The 17,804-nt window shown below is 37.3% G+C and overlaps 1 protein-coding gene and 1 long non-coding RNA gene across 9 annotated transcripts in view; one reads left to right on the forward strand and one right to left on the reverse strand.

Moving 5' to 3' along the window:
- Positions 1–307, forward strand: part of LOC147915908 (uncharacterized) — a 37,589-nt gene extending 37,282 nt beyond the window's left edge. Inside the window, exon 3 of the long non-coding RNA XR_015553615.1 lies at positions 222–307. This is a non-coding gene — a long non-coding RNA (uncharacterized LOC147915908). The remainder of the gene's footprint in view (positions 1–221) is intronic.
- The window catches only part of CTNNA2 (catenin alpha 2), a 1,067,853-nt gene that overhangs the window by 12,506 nt on the left and 1,037,543 nt on the right, over positions 1–17,804 (reverse strand). For 6 of the 8 annotated variants that reach the window (XM_014792722.2, XM_087436505.1, XM_087436499.1 and 3 more), the window contains one exon: positions 14,443–14,586. The exons of the other annotated variants lie outside the window; for them this stretch is intronic. In XM_014792722.2, coding sequence (XP_014648208.2) covers positions 14,443–14,586 — 144 coding nt within the window. The remainder of the gene's footprint in view (positions 1–14,442; positions 14,587–17,804) is intronic. 8 annotated transcript variants of the gene reach the window in all.

Raw genomic sequence — 17,804 nt, forward strand, 5'->3', positions numbered from 1 at the left:
ACTATGGGCCTTCTAACTGCCCCCTCCCAAAGGCTATGCTTTGATTAAGAATGCTTTATTAATATCATTTCTTTCTGTCATAATTTTTTCCTCACATAATTCATAAAGAATTATCTCTTAAATATAATGCATAAAACTGAAGTGAAATGTTAGACATATATGTAACTATATAAAATAATTCACTACACTAACCTAAAATTTCAACTCTTCTTTCATTACAGAAATGGGAATTACGACAAGAAGAAATGGATATCATTATTCAAAGGCTCATATGAAGTCTTTAGCGTAATATGTGGTTTAAAACCAGTAATTTTAATTAAATTAGTTTTAAATTTGAGCAGTTGATCCATGGCTATTTATAATTGAACACATTTTTCTGCCTACTTTGAAACACTTTTTGAGTAGATATAGAATAATACCCTCCAAATCTTTGTCTTTCTTCTTGGTCACTGCTTTTCCCATTGTGAGATGTAAACTCACTACTAATTTTATCATATATTCAAATAATTTCCAAGAGCACTCTGTATAAACTATCACAGACTCAGGAAGAGGTTTCCTATCTTTAGTTCGGAACACACCTCAATGAGTTGTAAGCATTAAGTCTTTTAACTTCCATCTAGATCCCACTTGAGGTTCTTGCAAGAGTTGTTACTTTCACAAAGAAGACCTCTTGACATTTAGAGAATGACCTAAGCTTCTGCAGACTTTTCTTATTGACTCTTCCCAACATTCCAAAGACAGGCAAGAGCACTGTGATTAACTCTACCTCTCCCCAAAACCTGCTCTTCCCACAGTCTTCCTTCTTAGTCTCGGTTATTGGCAACACAATTCTTCCAACTGTTTAGGTTAAAAAGCCAGAATCTTATGTTATACCTTGTTCTCTCCAACTCAGCATTCAATCTGCCATCATATCCTGTCAACAGCGTCTTTGAAATATATCCATTATTTGACCTCTTCTCACCTTCTCCAAGCCATCAGAATCCTTTCCTGGATTCTTGCAATATCGTCCCCTAATGAATTTCCTTGCTTCCCACTGTTTACCTCCTTTAGTCTATTCTTAAACAAGAGCCAGAATGATCCTGTTAAATGAACTCAAATAATGTCACTTTTCTTCTCAACATTGTCCACTGGTTCCCCATCTCAGTCTGAATAAACTCCAAAGCTATCAAAATGGTCTTAAAGGTCATATAATCTGGTCCTCAGTAGTTCTGATTTCTCTCTCATTCACTCCATTCCTAAATACTAGTCCTTTGGCTATTGCTCAAACAGACCAGTCATGCCCACACTTCAGGGCCTTTGTGCTTATTATTTCCTCTGTCTAGAATATTATTCCTCCAGATACCTGCAAGGCTTGGTCCTTAGCCTCCAACAGATCTTTAATCAAATATCAGCATCTTAGTGAAAACTTCCCTTTCCAAATTGCAACTCCATTCGCACCCTTACCCCTCCATTTGCTATCCTCTTTCCCTCTTTCTTTTAATACTATTTTCACATGCTCATCACTATCCAACAAATCTTTTCTTCTTGAGTTTATTTCCCTCACCCCCTGCTATATCCCAAACACCTAAAACAGAGTCTGGCATATGGGTCTTCCATAAATATTTGCTGAATGTTGTTGAATAATTGTAACTTTATGGATGAGGAAATAAGAAATAACAAAGCTTTTCCAAAGACACAAGGCTAGGGCACAATGCCTAGTGCAGTATCCAACTCCCCATGCCTTCCACCTGTTCATTCTTCCATGGAAGAGTACCCAAAGGCATGATATTGGCAGGAGGGTGGAATTTAGGGACATAATAGAGAAAGTCAACTTTAGCTAAACTGCAATACAAATCTTGTGACCTCTTCCTCTTGCTGTGCCCTCAGTGGCACAGCTTCAGGATCATCCTTTACTCAGAAAATACCCACAGTTTAATTTTCTGTGTTTATTGCTTCCTAAGTATAAAATATTGAGCTTTCTTTAAGGACCATCTCCCTCATTAATAGTACCAGCATCTGTGTTTGCTAGGTACAGTGCTGGTGTCTTAATAAATGATCTCTAATCTTCAAAAGAAGTATAAGGTAGATGCCATCATCCCTTCTTTATATATGATGAAACAAATAGAGAAAAGTTAAGTTTTTTTGTGAACTTGGGTTCACAAAATTCATATCTAGTAGAACTGGGCTTCAGTCCACATGACACATAACATGCGGTCTTCCTTGACCAGGCAAATCCCCCATAGGGTTTTCCTGCTCTGAACACTCTATTCCTGGCTATTGGTGCCATTTATCTGGAGCTAAGCATGAGTTATGGTGTGTTTGAACTGTTCACAAGTATGAGTCATGAGTAGCAATGAGGTGAATTTTCTTAAGCCACAAAAAAAAAAGGCACACCAACTTCCAATCTTGCAATCATGATTCACATGAGATATGAACTAAGCAAGCAGCAGGGACATCATCATCATCTACTTACTCATTTTCTCGCCAGCAACTCAAGTCATCTGCGTCTTCACGGAAACTTGATTAAATAAAACCTCTAATTCTCCTTCCCCCTAGCCACCACTTGCTATTTATCCAAACATTATGAAAAAACTTTTTTAGTCTAAATTTCTACAACACAGCCTTTTACTCTGCCATACTGCAGGCACCATGACATGATGTCAGGCTGACTGATATAGTTTTAAGAACTCAATATATATTAGTTGTGACCATCATCTACACCATCTGACACATACTACTTCCCATATTTCTTGTTTAACTTCTAGTCTATAGGAGACAAAGACCAGCAACGTCCTTACACTGCAGAAAGCACAAGACTACCCATTACAGAAACTGGCTCTAATCTTGGTTGTGCCAGTTACCGACGGTCAAAGTTTGAGACACTCTGGTAACCTCTCTCAGCTTCTACTTCTTCAACTATAAAACGGGGTTATTAATACCAATGTACTTTTTACCAGTTACTGAGGTCCAAGTGAGCAAGTAAACTTAAAACACTTTTTAATTTAAATAAGTATGTCACTATAAAAGATTATTACATAACTTCTGGGTATGTTTGGGGAGTCCATGGACCACCTGGGTAACTCAGGCCCAAGGAACTCTACACAGGGAGGGGTATTCCAACAGATGCACAGGGTAGTGTGAGGGTGCCATAAGACCTAGCGAGACAAGAACAAGGTCCTTTCAAAAAGAGGTAAGCTTTCGTCTTCCACCTGACAGTGGGCATGACTAGGGATGAAGTATAGGTGGGGTGGTCTAGTTAAAAATCTCATTTTTCCCATTTATGGAGAATGATCAGGAAATATGATTCCCAAGAGAAATATAACATAGGATTCTGCTATTGGGGACCCAAAAACTGGCTGTGGAGTACAGCCCCAAAACAGATAAAGGTCAACCAAAAAATGAAGGTAAACCCTTCTTGCAATATGAGCAGCCTGCTCATTCATGGAGCTGTCCTTGGTGATTCCAGCCCAATTCTGGTTACATTTCTTGCTAGAATCAAATAATTAGTTACTTATTTGCTGCACTGTCTTTAAAGGCTTTATGTGTATGTGACAGTCTTGTCTCCAGAGCTAGACTTATGGCTGTTTATAAACAAGTACTTCCTGGCCTATTTTCCACAAAGGCTAGCACCACATAAGGCATACTGGGATTGAGTATACATATCCCTAGTGTTTAGTCAGTTGAGTGATGGATTCTTAGTTCAGGCTGCCTCTTAAATTGACCTATAAGACCAACCTACTGATAAAAGTTGATTAGTACTTCTCTTAATTGGGTAAATGTACTTGGGATATTTTCCAGATTTAATACATATTGAACATCCCAACCAATTAGATCTTTCTTTTATGTTACATCACTTAATCTTCACCAAAAAAAAAGTGATGCATGACTTGATCCTCACTATTCAGTAGATGAGAGAACTGAAGCTTAGAGAGAGTAACTTGCTAGCTAATAAGACAATTACTAGGGATTCAAGTGCATGACTTCTGCTCCCAGGTATAGTGTATTTAGCAATATACTAAATACTAAATATGCTATACCAACTGCTTTTGAATAAAATAAGAAATAAAGGGCATTTAAGGCGGTTCCCCTGAGAAGCCAGGATACTTCTCCATACAGGTGCCTGCCAGAGCTTGGCCTGGTTAGGAACATTTTCTCCTGGAGTGACTGTGCTTTAGAGAAAACACAGCAAAAGCACCAGGGGGTTCCCTTCAATCTAAAACTGGAAATATTATTTCTTTGGTCCAACAAAGAACTTCTATGGATGGACAACTTATTGTCGTTCCCTTGCAAAAGAAGTTGAGCTATACAAGAAAGTTTCAAAATCACAGATTAAAGGACAAAGTATCCTCAAAAGACTGGAAATGCATAACAGTATTGCTAAAAATCATAGAAAAAATATTAGTGGTTCCTTTGAAAGAAAGCCTCAAATCTATGAAACTGGAAAATTTCTTTAAAAAAAAAACGTAATTTGTGAACAACTTCCAAGAAAATGACAACTTTTAACAAGTGAACAAAGATAAACATTAAAGGGTTGGAGAGAGTCTGATACACTATCTTGCCCCTACTAAAAATCATACTTAATACTAAGATGAAAGTTTCCTCAAGGCACAATCCCTATCTCGGAAGTCCCCGTGAATCTAGTCTTTGACAAAGTTAAATCACCTCCATATTTATTACAAGATGTAAAGACGACCTCATTATTTTTTTACCTGATACACTAAAAAAAGGCCAGGCAAATTCTTCAAATACACTACAGCTACATCTTTGAAAGAAGAGTGATCTCCGTCATATCTGGAGTCACCACCTGTTACAGCTCTTCAACCTTCTCTTTAAAAAAATTAATGCTAAGCTATGAAACATGTTCAATTCCTACCTTCAACTTGCTTGGTTTCAAGGGTTCACCCAGCACTAATTTCAGCATTGCAGAGTTACTCATCATAAATATTATCTCAAAAACACCCACAAAAGTAATTTGAATCTCAAGGAGACCATCAGCCTGATGCACTTTTTAATATTTTTTAAGGAAAAAATATAAACTGTCACTTTGCTTTTTTCTTATGTTTTAAAATGTACTTATTTGTTATCTCATAAGGATTTAAAAAATATACAGAGAGGGGCCAGCCTGGTGGCGCAAGTGGTTAAGTGCGCAGGCTCCGCTGTGGCGGCCCAGGGTTCGCTGGTTCGGATCCCGGGCGCGTACCGATGCACCGCTTGTCAGGCCATGCTGTGGCAGGCGTCCCATATAAGGTGGAGGAAGATGCGCATGGATGTTAGCCCAGGGCCAGTCTCCCTCAGCAAAAAGAGGAGGATTGGCAGATGTTAGCTCAGGGCCGATCTTCCTCACACACACAAAAAATATACAGAGAGAATAGTTCAAGTAATACGTAATGCTACGTGGAAAGACTTTGTTAAAAAAAAAAAAAGTGCTGTAAAAACAACTGAACTGTTTTAACCTTAATACCCTTGTTTGTAAAAAGCAAGAAACTGAAGTCATTTTATCTGTTTTAAAACTTTCTTTGAAACAATATTATCACCAAAGCCCTTAATTGCCTTTGAGAGTAGAAATGTCTGCATCTCTAAGACAGGAAGATTTGTGGTAACCAAGAAGGGAGGCAGATGGAGACTTTTAAAAGGTGTATGAAGGTAGTGGCCAGAGGATACTGTAATGGGTTCTCAGGAGTCTTGCTTCTAGGAAAGTACACATCCACACCGTGATGCCAGGCTGGGAACGGGCATTTGGCAGATGAATCTGGAACCATTATATCTGCCATCTTCCACCCTTCCAGAGGGAAGAAATAAAAGGCTCCATTTCACATAGTATGTATGTTCTAGGTGAAAGGTCAAGATTTCAACCAGACCTATGGTTCTCATCCAGGAGCAACTTTGTCTCCCTACCACAGGACACACTGGTAATGCCTGGAGACATCTGATTGTCACTACTGGGGAAGAGAGGTTGCTACAAGCATCTAGTGTGGAGACACCAGAGATGTTGCTAAACATTCTACAATGAACAACTACAACAAGCCCCCCACAACAAAGAATTATCCAGTCTAGGCTATATTGAAATAGCCTAATGGAACAAGATAAGAGGTTTCCCAGGAAAGGGTCGAAAATGACTTCAAGTCCTGGGAAGCTCTCACCATAGCCCATAGGGCTCTCCTCCCGCCACTTCCTAGACCAGTATTTTTCAAAGTGTGATCCATTAGTCATCTGCACTAGGAACATTTAGGAATAGAATACAGATTCCTTGTCTCAGATGTGAGTTTCAGAACTGTAGAGGCAGAGCCCAGGAATATCTATTTTTATTTGCTACCCATATGATTCTTCTACAGACTAAAATATGAGAATCACTACTTCACTTCTCTGTTGAGGTCATTCCTTTCTGGATTTTCAACTATCACCTCCCTGTACGTGATTCCTCCAGGACTCCTAATGAAAAGAATGCAATCTCTATGGGGGCAGAGACCTTGGCGGGTTGTTTACTACTGTATGTCCAATGGCTTGATTGGGGTAGACATGAAAGAGAACAAGAGGGCACCTACATCATCAAAAAGACTCTCACCTTTTCGGAGAGACAAGATAAAAAAAATGAGCTACCCATTTGTTTAGTAATTCTACATTCTTGGCACTGTGCTAAATGTGTGACATATATTAACACATTTAATCCTAATAACAACACAATTTAGTAGATACTAATATCATTCTCACTTTACAGCTGAGAAAAATGGGGCTCAGCATGGTCAAACAACTTGCTCAAGGTCACACAGCAACTATGGAAAGTCAGAATTCAATTTGTGTTCCACTTAATGGAAGGTATACACAGCCAAGAACTGCGACTCCATGCCTAATTCTCTCCAGTGTTTTCAGATTCTTCATATGATGTAAGCAGAGATTGTTAGGGTAGGGGGACAGATGTTCCTGCGAAATCTTAAATGATGCTAACATAGTTAGGAAGCACACCATTTTGCCCTCTCACCTTTTTTCTTCTTCTTGTATGGAAAATGGAAAGATGGAGCACTAGCAGTCATCTTGGACCAAAAGATGAACTTGAGAGTAGAAGCCCCACATCAAGTAAAGCAGACCATAAAGTCAGAGGGAATCTGGGTCCCTGATGACTCTGGGTTCACTATACTGGCCCTGAACTACAGATATACTTATTCTATGTGAGAAAGAAATAAGTCGATTTGGATGTTTTATCATATGTAGTTGAATCTAAGTAAAACATGTGAAAAGCTTTATACAAATTGTTAATACTATTATTGGGCATTAATAATTTAGGCTACTTAATCAAAAAGCAATATTTCATATTTAAATATAGTTAACATTTTAATATATCATAACTTCACGTGTGAGAGCAAATGAAACCAACCACATCACTGTGGTGCTTACTTTCAAATTCCTTTTTGAAATTAATTACTAATTTGATTAATTCACCTCTTTTGGAAGAAATTCTATGTTTCCATACCATTATCTTAAAAAAAAATGTCTAGTTAATGCACTAGAAAGTGTAATGAAGTAAATTACAAAGGAATTATGTTAGCTAGAAAAAAAATTAATTACTTGATTTTTCTTTTTTTTTTTTTTTGCTGAGGAAGCCTGAGCTAACATCTGTGCCAATCTTCCTCTATTTTGTACGTGGGTCACCTCCACAGCATGGATGATAAGCGGTGTAGGTCTGCGCCTGGGATCTGAACCTGTGAACCTAGGCCACCGAAGCAGAGTGCACCAAACTTACCCACTACACCACGGGGCCAGCCCCAATTACTTGATTTTTGGCCCCAAATCTTAGGTAAACAATGCACTTTGAAATCTAGAATTTAAAATAAAGTCAGGTGCTTTCATGTAGGAAGAACGAACGAATGATAGACTTTAGAATCATTTATTGGGATCTTTCAGTGTGATAACGTACTACAATGGAAAAAGGGATGGCAAAGAAGTTAACGTAGCAAGCACACATTATGTCTTCAGTGTGTAGGAACCAGGGTAAAAGTGAAGGACATTCAGACACATTCCTTATCCTTATGGATGTCACACACTAGTTGGGAGACATATAATTAAATAAATTCTTACATTGCACTGTCATACCAGGAATGACAGAGAAAACACACCATGCTGTGGGAGAATATCAAGAGAGGCTTCCTGGAAGCACTACAGTATATCAACCACTAACTTTGTGACCTCCAGGAAGTTACTTAAATTCTCTGAACCTCATTTTCCTAATATTTTTAACGGAGGTGACAGTGTCTTCTCCACAGGATGATTATAAAAACAAATTGCATAGTGCATTTAAAATGCTTAGCACAGTGCAACATACTGAGCCCTCAATGTATCTTAGCTAGTATAATAAGAATTGTTATTTACTTCATGCAATTATCCTATTGTTCCTCTAAGTGGAATTACTATTCCAGTTTATAAATCAAAAGTGAAAGCTCAGAGATTAAGAATGTTGCCCAATATCACCCAAACTGTAAAAGACGGAGTTGGTTTCCAAGTTCACATCTAACAGCAAGAGATGCTTATAATTTAACATCTACTTTAAGAGAACATGGTATTCTCAAACTTATTTTTCAGATCTCTGACATCAAAATCATGTGGCTGTTACTGTTCTCTGCTTGGCTTTTATTCAGGTAAAATTCCAGGCCTTGAGGTAAATAATTTTACCTGGCACATCTTCTAAGAACCACCTGAGGTTATATTTGCCTGGGTCGGTGTAATAAAGGCAATGACAGAGCTACATGTCATTGGTTAGAAATATCAGGAAGAATTAAAAACAAAACAACAACAACAAAAAACTTTAGGTCAATATGGCAAAACTAATTTGCCTAATTAATGGTGGGCACTGGCATCCTACCAGTCAACTACTTCTAGAATGTGACAGTATCACCATCTCTGCTAAAACAATTATTGCAGTTATCTGCACAAACAGAGATGAATATGGAGAAAAAGCAAGGTTCCCTATTATTTCTTGACTTCTGAGTAAAGAAACTCTCAAATAAAAAAATACAAAGGATTCTGGCAATCTGGAACATGAGAACTGTGTGCAAAGCAATGAAAGGGCTAAATCCAGAACTGATCCTCCTTGCTGTGATCTGAGAGCCAGGTCTTCCAGCCCAGGGGTCATTCTCATGTCTTAGTCAAATGTAAAATACCTACGTAGTGCCTCCCTCTTCTTACATCTTTGAACACTTACATAACTTTCAACACAGATTGATGGGTATAGGATAACAGCTGCTGTCCATGAAGGAAAAAAACAAAGAATTAGCACTTCTATATGATTGTTGACTCAAATATATAGTTATGTAATTAATGTTTTTCAACATAGACCACAGATTAGGCCCTACACATTGGCGTGAGAGCTTGATTTTTCCAGCCATGATGGAAATGCTAGTATATACATTTCTTTCTCAATGAAGTTCACCTAATTAAAATTAATAAGTAGCCAAATAGCTCTACCAAACAATACCATCCAGAAACAAATACTGCTCCGGACTGTTGCCTCTATCCCTTATCTTGGCACAATTTGGGAGCTGTAGAACAACTAGCTCTGAACTTCATTAACTCCTTATATCGGAACATGACACTGAAAGATGCAAGATGGTCCCTTAAATGTTTCTAGTCTCATGCCTTTCCTTCAAGGAGATTTAATAGCATGACTTAGTAATTCTTTATACTTAGATTCTTAGAAAGTTCTTTCTTATGCTTAACCAAGATTTAAACCAATTTTCTCAAGAACATTCTTATATTACATCTAAATCCTATTTTTCCCAAATCTCCTATTCTTAATATTTTAATTCATTTTTTCTGAAAATTCTTCCAAGAACATAGAAATATAATGAGTCAGTTTTGTGCCTTGAGGAGATTCTGAAACTTTGGTGTGAAGATGAATCACCTGGTGTGCACAGTGGTTGGGGTGGGATGGGGTAGTTAATTACAGATTCCAAGAACCTACTCCTACTCCCTGATTCAAGAGGTCTGCAGCATGGCCCAGGATTCTGCATTTTAACCATCTCCTCCCACCCCTTGCTGGCTTTGGCATGCAGAGGATCCTCTGACCATTTTGATAAACACTCACTAAAATCAGAATGGGTCAGAAAAATGTCTTTGCTATCCAGCCCCCACCTACCTTTCTAACTTCACCTTTTACTTTTCTCCATCTTTCTATCTGTCTCTGACATTTTCAGGTCCAGTCAGCACAGAATAATACATCTATACCTTAATAGTCTACTCTGGGCATTCTGTTTCTCTCCTGGGCTAATCCTTTCTCTCCTCCTCTATCTGGAAAACTATCCATTTATCTGTGAAGCCTCAAAAAAATATTACCCCCTTTATGAAGCGTCCTCTTCCCCTTCTCTATAGGAATGTCCATATCACTTTGTATATATTTCTGTTAGAGTGATTATTATAATGTATCACAGTTACCGACTGTGTCTGTTTTCCATGCTAATTCCATATCCATCCATAAGACAGTGAATATCATATGTTATATACTCAATAAATGTTTGTTGAATTATAAATCTAACTGATGCTCTATTTCTAAAATTACCTCTGGGGACATTTGGGAGGCGGAGGGGAACAGTTGCCATCCTTGTTATTGTTCTTTTGGGACAAAAATAATTCTATCTCTAACTTCTTTTAATAATCTATATTGTTCCACGAAATTTTACATAAGAAGCCCTACTTGAACTTTTTTGGGGGTAATTAGTTCTAAGAGAACATTTCTTGCTTTGTAAAACTGACTTTGATCATACTACTTCTTCATTACCATACAGACGAGTTTAGCTTTTGAAAGTGATTTCCTGAGATAACATATTATAGAAATTATTTTTTATGTCATGATAGGAAATTAAGAAGTATTTCACTGATGATGTAAACCAAGTCCTTAGAGTGTGGGATAAGTGATAAAGCAGTTCTACTCATGGAATTCTGGTCTGTTAGAAAGGCCAACATAATAATTTGGAAGGAACTTGGATGGCAAGAAATACCAGAAAACAGTGCCAAGTGATGCAAAGTATACACTGCAAATCATCTATGAATCTACAGCAACAGAGAGGCTTTCAAACGTAAGTGTGCTTCTTTGTCAGTCTGGGTAAATCATGCCCAAATCAATAACCTCTTTCCAAGTGTATCGGGGAAAGAGACTCCATAATCACGTGCAGTTTACTTAGAGTTTGTCTTCGCAACACTGGCTGTTTGAGAGCAGACTCTGACATGATTTCTGCTCAGTGCACAGCAAAACCTCTGTTTGCTTTTTGGAAAATCATCCTGGTTACATGGATTCTCATTAGCCTATGGGCATTTCCATGACCATCTGACATTTCTAAATCTAGCAATGATAATCCCTTTGATTATCCAAAATGATAATCCCTTTCCACCTATGTCAGAAAACCAGATTGTCTCAGAGCTAGAGTCTCCTGCCCCTAGTTCTTTCCTTTCATTTATTGTTCTTCCACAGTTGTGGCTGTGAGTGACCATGTGACCTTTTGTGTAACTGAGAAAATGGCCGCCTGATTAAATCTTTATAAATAATCATTGCAATTCACTCGCTTGCAGCCTCCTCAACTCTTCTAAACAGGTATATCATATATAGTAAATTTAGCATATGATTAAGGGGTAAGGGGCTCAGAAAAAGTATGGGGCTGGACTATAAACGACGACTTTTGATTTTGATACATGGCATATCTAAGATATCCTCTGCAATATTTACAAATCTGTGGTCTTCCTGACCTGAAATGCTCCTCTCCCCTCCTTATGTACAACAACACAAATCTAAAGCACTCTGTTCACAGTTAGCTGAAGGCCTCAGCTTCACAAAGAAGCCTTCCCAGCACAGTCCAGCCCACCCCAGATCATACCAGATTTCTTACTTCTTTGACACTTTTACTGTCTTCACCTCTAAGTTGACACTTGGCCTGTGTCTAGACTCCCAGAAAGGTTGCACATTCCTCAAGAGTAGGAGCCAGGCCTTTTATGTCTTTTATCCCCCATTGGACATAGCTCAGTACCCAGCAATTCCCTACTCATCAACTCTTTCCAACACCACGAGAGAATTCCTGCAATACTGCATAGGTAATTGTGAATTGTAGAGTCTCAATGAAACTTAGCTCCATCTATTACTTAGATAAGAATATTTTTTTTTTTATCTCAACCAGAATAACATAAAATCATGGAGCTGAAAAAAAAATCAGTCTTCTAAATAAACACATAGCTAACTATATCATGGGCTTGATATCATCCATTTAAAAGAACATGATTCACTTACATCATTAACCAAATAACAGTACATCAGATATAGGGTACATTTTAAAACCTACTTTGGACTGAAACTTTCTTTCTGGTTTGAACAATTGTATGTCTCATACAAAAACTATATCTCATCAACTATTCAATCTTTTCCCCATAAACCATTTCTCAGAAAATATATTATAAAACTATAGAATTTTAGAGCAAAGATTCATTAGGATATAACCTTTAGGTCATCTATCATATTTTACAGATGAGAAAACTGAGGCTCAAGAGATCTAAGTAATTTGAGTTATCTAATTAATCAGTGACAGAAATAGGACTAGTACACCAGTATTCAGACCTCAAATTAATGCAACTTTTGTTATACTTCACTGTTTCGTTTAGAACACAATATATGTATGTATTTTTAAATTATAAGTTTAATACATACAAAATGGATAAGAAAACACTGAACACCACTATAAATGAAACATGCACATGAGGATAAACAAGTGCATGCACAATGCATTCCATGGTAGACTCTCTTAATTTGCACAAGTGCACAACACAACCATTCTTAACTCACGAAGTTTAAAGATGATTGTATTCCAAGTGTTTATAAAATATGAGCATTTCTTACCTGGCAGCTGTATGAGGGGTTGACAAAAGACATTAAAAACTTGAGCTATGATTAGACATCATATTTTTCTGGCACTGAAGGTTTGCTTCTACCTGGGTTTCAGGGGTCTGGCACTTCTAATGGAAGGTAAGCCAGAGACTTGAGAAGGATCATCCAACATATAAGACTTTGGCATTGTTACCCACATTGCAATATTAAGTTGACTTCAGGTGATTGTCACCTAAATCTTCCTATTGGCCAGTTAGGGCTCTATTTTTCTTTATTGTGCCTAAAATCTCTACCGTTACAGTCACTTCTTTAAGTTAGAAAGCTTAGGTGGGAAAATAACTTCAGAAGTCACCACGCTATTCCACCCCAGGTAAAAAAAAGGCTGTATCAGCTCTAGTGCTTTTGAGCTGTAAGAGTGCATAAGGTGGGGGTGGGCGTGGGGGAGATCTACACATAACAGAAAAGCTGTTGATGAGAAAGGACTCCTCCTTTTAAACTGCCCCCAATTCTCCATTACCAATATCCATACTCAGCCAGTTAACTAGGGATATACACTTTGAAAGAATGAATGATACCCTTTTAACATATTTCATAATACCCATGATCCACACCAGGATGCTTTTATCCCACCCAAGAAAACTAACAGGGCCTCACATTCTTTTGTTTTTTATTTATTTTTTTTAGAGCCTCACATTGTGATGGTCAAACCCCGTTAAAAACACCCACCTGGATGCTTCAACATCCCTTAAAGATTTAACCACCTCCATGAACTTTCTTTGCCCTTTTATATAAAAGCTAACATCTTGATAGTTTTAATAGGTCCCCAGGAGAGAACAAGGAAAGTGGAGAAAAATGCTCACTGCAGTCTTTCTAAATACAAAGGCGTATAAAAGAATTAATCTGTAATAATAGAAACCCAAATGAAACAAAGAACAGCAGCTTTTCACCGCTCTTAACTACCAAGAAATCCTACAAAACAGCATCAGTGTTATGACATGCAACCAAAAAGAAGGTAGCAAATTTGTTTGTGACACCTTGAAATGGTTGCACCCTTAATCTGGCAAGAGTGGTGACTCTTTTATGTAAATATTTTCCTCTTTGCATTAGAAAGTTTTTGTTTACATCAAAACCAAGTTTGTTGATAATTGTTATGTATCAGTTTCTTCACAGTTTTACCCCACAGTTTTAGAAGAGCAGACTGATTCTCTGGGCAAACATCAACAAAGGATCTTCTGTGATCCTGAAATCTTTCAAATGAAGCAGAATACATTCTAACTAGCCTTCCTTGGAGAAGCTCACCAAAGGACTACCAAATGGATTCATTCCACATATGCAACGACTTTCAGTCCCAATGGGAAGCAAGACAGAGATAAAGAAATGAAAATACCATTTTCAGTTCTCCAGCTTAGATCACGCTTGAAGAGTGTATCTGTGTGGTGGAATTCTTGACTCATATAAAGAATAAATAAGTAGATCCTTTGCCCAAAGTTGGTTAACAGTAAATAAAGAGGGCTTGAGTGGTCACATGTTTACTTCCTTGAAACCCCATCCCCCTGCTTTCAAAGTTAATGTTTACAATAAGTCAGATTAGATTAGAAAGCAAAGTTACTCACCATGGAGGAATCACTGCTTCCACTCCCGACTGGAGCTCCCTCAGCACAGGTTGGGAGGTGGGTAGAAAGTTGACTAGCCCTGCCCCCATCTATGACATCACAATCTACCTCATAAAAGGTAGTGAAAGTGCTCTGAACTCCTGTCTGATTTCCGAGAGATACAGAAAAGAGAGAGTGAGAGAGAGTGCAAGAGAAAAAAAAAAAACGTACCCTATTGGGAAGGGATTAGGGAGGTGGAAGAGGGATTGGGTAACTGGGAGAAAGAGGCATATGAAGGAATTAGGTGCTAAGAGAGATATGAGTGGGCCTCCACGATATTAAGCAGGCCAGCCATTTGGATTCCTCATTGGCTCTCTTGAACAGATAAATGGACCATCTGGGAGAAGGAGGATGAAGAAGCACCCTGCCTTGTCAGGCATTGTAGGGGACAATTGTACTGGGGTTCAAAGGGGGTGAATCCCCTAGTTAAAGCATTGAAGATCACCAAGAGAAAAAGCAAGGGCTGCAGCTCTTAAAGCCTGGAACAGTACCAGTACGTGGGGAATCTCAAATGTCTTTCTTGGAAGTTCCATTGCCCTGCTGTGTGACCTTCCTCAAGCCCTTGGCACCTGCACATCCAGCCAGTACATGGTACTAAAGGGATACTTACCTCTGTCATTGGGATCACTGAAGAACTAATGCATTCATTGTTGCCAGAACTGCAACTCTTTTTGCTCTTCTTTTTTGCACCCAAGCGTGGGTTGTGTGACAGGCACAATTTAAAAGATAAGCCAATAACCAATGCCTGTTTCTACCTTCAGAATTTCTACCTCCTAAAATGTTATCAATGACATCAAATAATACTGACATTCTTGACAAGTTTTTCTCTGTGTATCAAATATAACATACATCTAAAGGGAGTAGTTAGAACACACCTTCAAAACTAGGGAAAAATCAAAGGCCAAGATTTCTACAATCATAAGGTCCCCTGCACTGCTACTCTCAGAAGTCACATTTAAGTGACTCAGTCATGCTAAGTGACCATTTTTGTCACATGCGGTTCTGCTATAGTCATATAGCTTTGCTTAACTTCTGAGTCCATTTTTGGAGGGGAAATCAGGCAAAATGGGAAAATAATGTGGAGAGAACTAACGTCTTTTATTTTCAAGTGGAGATTTAGAAGTTTAAAAATATGAGCTACTTAAAGTTGTTGAGTGATTATTATGACAAAACAAAAGGAAGGGGTGATATTAAAGAGCAGGCAGGTCCTGAAACCATCCACATGGAAGCCAGATCTTTATTTGCCCAGTGGAATATATGAAAAGTGAATATATGAAAAGAGAAATATTTTCTTTTTTCACAGAAAATATTTAAGTAACAGTAAGGATTCAAAATAATGGCTTGCGATTCCCGGCATCATAAATGGGTAAAGCCCAAAGCCTGTTTCTGTATGGAGATAAACAGAATTCCTAATTTGGAATTTTTTTTCTTCTGTTTTAAGCCAATATACTTCTATTTCTAGTCCTGCCATTCTTAGCTCACTAAAAATATAAGTGTATTAAGTAATCACAATTTAAAAGTAAGCAAAATTTGCAGATTAGGGAGCATTTTGAAACACAGAAGCTACTAAATTCAAACTGATTATGGATTTGGCAACATTACTCCCATCTTTTACTTCGAAATAAATGTTAAAGACATTTAAAGAATGTCTTTAGAGAATTAAAGACAATAGAGAAAATATCTGGCATATAAGAAGAAAGAAAGGAATTTTTCCTATATTTTTCTGTACTTATTAGAGGAAGCAATGCTACTCCACATATGCTTTCCTTGCTGTATTATTCTATTTCTATTTTCAGTAATTCTAAGTCTAACTACAAAATCTATATTCAACAGCTTTGATTGTGTGAGATTTCAAAATTAACGGCTCTATGAAGTCTTATTTTCTTCCAATTTTTACATATTGGATCATTGACTAGTTGGCTTATCCTTGCTTTTTTATGCTTTATAACAATCCCATTTGGTTTTAGAAATTAGGCATCGCCTGATTTTCCCATTGTAGGGAATGTGATATTCATTTACCATTATTTGCCAGTTTCCAAAAAAAAAAAATTATTACGTACTAGAAACTTATTTGCACCATCTCGCCTTTCATACAAAATTTAAAGGTCATTATTTTAAGATTAATGATGCAATTGTCCATTCTTCAAATAAACACCTTAAGATTTTTACTACTCAACAAAGAAGGTACACTTCTGCCAACATTAAGATATTAGAATAAAAATAAAGTTAAACACTTCTTAAATATTAGAATAAAACAAACTGGATTTAGATTATAATCTATTGGTATTTCTTATTAATTATCTATTGTTTATTTGGAAATGGAGCATGACTTCAGGAACCCAATGCAAAACTAGGCTGCATCAAAAGGATGCAAAGTGGTGAACTGTGCTGACTTTTTAGGTGAATTTAGTATGATTGATTGCGATAATGTCTGTAGTTATGACATTGGTTAAAATAAGAAAACTTTCTTTGATGTAGAATACAATGTCAGGATCAGATAATTTCCAACACTTTTTAGGATCTAGTCTCTTGACAATGTTTATGAAAATTAAGTCTTACTGCAATTATGGATTTGATGCATACTTCCTATGGCATCACATAAATGGATGAGTTAGCTCTTCAAGATAAGATATGAAATGACTGCAAGATTTCAGTCAAGAGACACCGTTATTAAAGTCATGGTTATAATTTTATTCTGACCAGAGAGATATAGGGTTGGTTTCAAATTTTGTTTGTTTGTTGAAAAACAAATGTTTTCATCTAACTTCTTAGTGCAAAGGATTGAGAAAAGTCAGATGAAATAATTTGTACACTCCAAAAGAATAATCCACAGATGTCTTTACAAAGTAATTCATCATGGAAGACATAATCAGGCAGTTGGTATGCAATTTGACTAGAATGTTATTATTGAAGAAAAGTACTTCAGCAAGAGAGAATCCAATTAATTTTGATAGCAGCAGATTTGAATTGGGAGTTCCAAGATAAAGAGATCATGTTTTGAGTTTGTTTTATGGTAGGGTATCACACACAGAATCTTGGGCTTAAAAAAGTACATGGTTCTTAGAAGATGATGCTAACTGGAACTTCTCCAGGATATTCTCTCTCCGTCACAAAATACATTTGCAAAAGAAAATGGATGAAAGAGGTCAAGAGAGAAGTTGTGCACATTTAACAGAACATCTAGCTGGAGTTCCAGTCCAGTTCATTATCAGGAAGGCATCTGCACAGATGAAGGTATTCAGAGAAAAACAATAAAATAAGATATAGTATTGATGATGATAGGAAAGGTTAAAGTCTAAATTAAGAAAGCTTCCCTTCAAGAA

Source organism: Ceratotherium simum, chromosome 11, assembly GCF_057802395.1.
Source record: "Ceratotherium simum simum isolate JZ-2026a chromosome 11, ASM5780239v1, whole genome shotgun sequence".
Lineage (NCBI taxonomy): Eukaryota > Metazoa > Chordata > Mammalia > Perissodactyla > Rhinocerotidae > Ceratotherium > Ceratotherium simum.